Consider the following 3,586-nt stretch of genomic DNA (forward strand, 5'->3'; position numbering starts at 1 on the left):
AAGTGCAGCCAGAATGCTCCTTGGAAGCAAGAATGGCCAGACCTCGTCTCACCTATTTTGGTCATGTTGTAAGGAGGGACCATTCCCTGGAGAAGGATGTCATGCTTGGCAGGGTGGAGGGTCGACGAAAGAGGGGGAGGCCTTCAACGAGATGGATTGATATGGTGGCTGCAATGAAGAGCTCAAGTATAGCAGGGATTGTGGGGTTGGCGCGGGATAGGGCAGTGTTTCGTTCTGCTGTGCATGGGGTCACTATTAGTCGGAAACGACTCGACGGCACTTAACAACAACAACAACAACAAAGAGGTAAGGAGGAAAAATAAATGGAAACATTAAACTAAGACACCTTCACTCCCAAGTGCATGAATCCTTCTATTATATTTCACACATGAAATTGACTCCCAACATAATTAGGCCAGGGCTACTAGGCAAACATCCTCAAATTATTCAGACCCCCCAAGCTATTCTTTTGCAATTACTCAAGTAACTGAGAAAAAAAGCCAACTTTTTAATATGAATTTGTTGTCAGCATCTATACTGTCCAAATAATTTCCAACATTCCATATTTCTAAGAGTACAGAGTCATGAGTTGAGTTGGCAACTGAACCGAAGTATCCTGCTTCCCACCCACTGCCATCATTTTTCTTCTGTAGGTCAATGCCATTGGGACCTAGAGTTTGTTCTAATATTTCCTAAAGGCTGCTGGTCTGATCAGAAGAAACCCATGATCTGCAATAGACAACATATCTCCTTTAGGGTCAAACATCTCAGTGACCTTATGTATGGGCACACATAAACCAAAACAAACAAATAGCTCTATTGCCATCAAGTCAATTCTGACTCATAGTGACCCATGGGTTACTGAGTAAAACTGCTCCATAGAGTTCCCATGGCTATATTCTTCACAGAAATAGATCATCAGCCTTTCTTCTATGGTGCTGCTGGGCAGGTTTGTACTGCCAACCTTTAAATTCGTAGTTGAGTATAAGCCATTTGCACCACCTAGAAGCTATATATGTGAAGATGGAGAGATGGTAACTCCCTCTTTTCATTTGTGTTCTTGGAACAGCCATAATAGTCTCCATTTTACCCAAAGATCCAGGCCATGGTTATATTGTGCTACAGGTCGAAAATGAGCCATAGAGACCAAAGAGTATCTTTCACTGAATTCAGAAGGGAAAGAAATAACCACTTTTCAAAAGAGGTACTTACTAGATTTCAGCAGTGCTGCCAGCACTTCAGTGGCTGCCCTGGGGAAAGAGAAAGAAAAGTGGGAAAGTCAATGTTCAATGGTCTTTTTGTCAGCCCATGGATCCCATGGCCAGCATGCTCATAGCTGCCACCTAACAGTTCCATTATTAACCAAGTAGCAGGCAGTCTATTGATCATCTCACTGGCCATCAAAAAGGCATAAATGCAGAAATTGTGCTGGAGTAAAGTGTCTATCTTTCAAATGTGTCTCAGAGGTCCCCTCTGATGCTGAAAATCTTTTCTTTTCCTTCTCATGCCTTCCATTTTCCACAAACTTCTTTACTCAGTACCTTGTTTTTTATGCTGCCCATCCCAGCCAAAGCTCTTGTCAGTCTCTTGATTGGTATACACAAGGACTCTGGGGGTTTGGGGCTTGGAGGTGGTACTTGGAGGCCTGGTCATTGCATTGGTGACTTGCAAGCTTCTTGAAACACTCACCCCCCTAGGGACACACTGTAAAACATTCACACATTATTTAGGGTAGAAAATGGTTTATGTCAAGATTTTTCTCCCAAATGCATTGCTTTCTTCCATGGAGGAATTTCATGAACTTTGCAGTGACGATAAGCATATGAGAATAAAAGTGCTTTTTGGCCCACATCTTAGTGGTCCTGTTATCTGATCCCTGAGCCTGGGGAGGTCACACAAGGAGAGAGGAAACTTCATAGGCATTGAGAACTCTATGGGGTGATTCTAAGAGAAAGTGTGTTATTTGCTTTTTGGAAGAATAGAAAGATTTTTGCATGACCCTGCAGCTTATCCTTGTTGTTGTTGTTATTGTGTGCTGTCAAGTCAGTACCAACTCATGCCAATCCTGTAGGACAGAGTAGAACTGCTCCATGGGGTTTCCTTTATGGGAAGTTGTTATCAGGTTACCAGGTCTTTTCTCCCACAGAGCCAACGGTGGGTTCAAACCACAAACATCTTTGTTAGCACCTGAGTACCTGATCATTGTGCCACGAGGGCTCCTTAGTTTAGCCTTAAGGCCTGAAAACCAGTATTCTGTCAAAACCCACCACTCCCCTGAGGACTGGGAAGATGGGCCCAAGAAGCTGGATCGCCTGTTGGAAATTACATAGAAAGTACCAGAGCAAATCTGGTACTCCCAGGCCCAGAAATCTCACTTTCCACCTTTGCTTCCTCCCCATCTGTTTTTCTCCAGAATCTCTCTCTAGCTAACCCTTTCTTCACCTCTGTCTGATTGATGAGAGGGTGGTTCTGTTTGCAATATATTATCTACTATTGAACAATAGAGACAACTGTGAAAAAATAAATAAATAAAATAGAAAACACAGTATTTGAGATAGTATTCCTTCCCATTATCTACAAGGATGTCCTGAAATAACAAAGACCTGAAACTGAGAGGCAAACCCACAGAAGGAATGAAACCTTAACTCTGCAGGATTGTTCTAACATTTCCTAAAGCCTGCTTTAGGAACTTTAAGGAACAACTTCAAGGCAGACACAAGGAAGACAATTCTTTTTTTCCTTTTTATAATTGTGCTTTAGGAACAAACTTACAGAGCAGCGCTTGTTTTACACTCAACATTTCATGTTCATTTGGTTTCACTCCTCAGTTACCAACCCCAACCCTAACCCGGACAGAGGAGCAGTCAGCCACAGGTATCCAGGTGAGGAGAACCTAGGCGCACCCAAAGCAGCAGGATGGTAGAGTGGGAAAAAGGGGATTAACAGCCAGGAACCTGGACAGAAGAGCAGTCATCCACAGGGATTCAGGTGAGGAGAAGGAACTTGGGCACACCCAAAGCAGCAGGGCAGGAGAGTGAGAGAAAGGAGATTAAAAGGCTCAGGAATCTGGACAGGGGAGGAGTCAGCCGCAGGGACCCAGGTAAGGGTGGTACGAGAGGTTTCTAACAGGGAGACAAACTTGTCTGTCTGTCCTTCCATGGTGACATGTTGATGTGAGTTTTGAGGATGAGTCACTGGTGTTTCAAACTCAGCGGGATGCACATGGTGCACAGATATCAGCCCAGCTTACAGACCAAGAAGACTAGGAAGAAGGAAGAGGCCATCCACTTCTCGAATTGGCCAGGGAAAACCTTATGAAAAGCAAAGAAACACTGTTTGATACATTACTGCACAACGTTTTGAATAGTCTTGTTAGGCTAGAAGGCTGTCAAAATAGGACTGGGAAAGAGCTTCACCATCTGAGTAAACCCAGCCTTACTCCTAGGGATAAGGTAAAACTTTCGAGACCTCCCTTTGCTGATGTGGCACCACTCAAATAGAAGAGAAACAGTGGCAAACATCCATTAATAATCAGAACATAGAATGTACAAAGTATGAATCTAGGAAAATTGGAAGTTGTCAAAAA

At 43.4% G+C, this 3,586-nt stretch overlaps 1 protein-coding gene across 1 annotated transcript in view; it reads right to left on the minus strand.

Moving 5' to 3' along the window:
• The window catches only part of AGBL1 (AGBL carboxypeptidase 1), a 1,441,949-nt gene that overhangs the window by 1,311,200 nt on the left and 127,163 nt on the right, over nt 1-3,586 (minus strand). Inside the window, exon 6 of the mRNA XM_007946116.2 lies at nt 1,213-1,250. Within this exon, the coding sequence (XP_007944307.2) occupies nt 1,213-1,250 (38 nt within the window). The remainder of the gene's footprint in view (nt 1-1,212; nt 1,251-3,586) is intronic.

The sequence above is a fragment of the Orycteropus afer genome, unplaced genomic scaffold (assembly GCF_000298275.1).
Source record: "Orycteropus afer afer isolate SDZICR_OR568_19922 unplaced genomic scaffold, OryAfe1.0 scaffold00150, whole genome shotgun sequence".
In the NCBI taxonomy this organism is placed as follows: Eukaryota; Metazoa; Chordata; class Mammalia; order Tubulidentata; family Orycteropodidae; genus Orycteropus; species Orycteropus afer.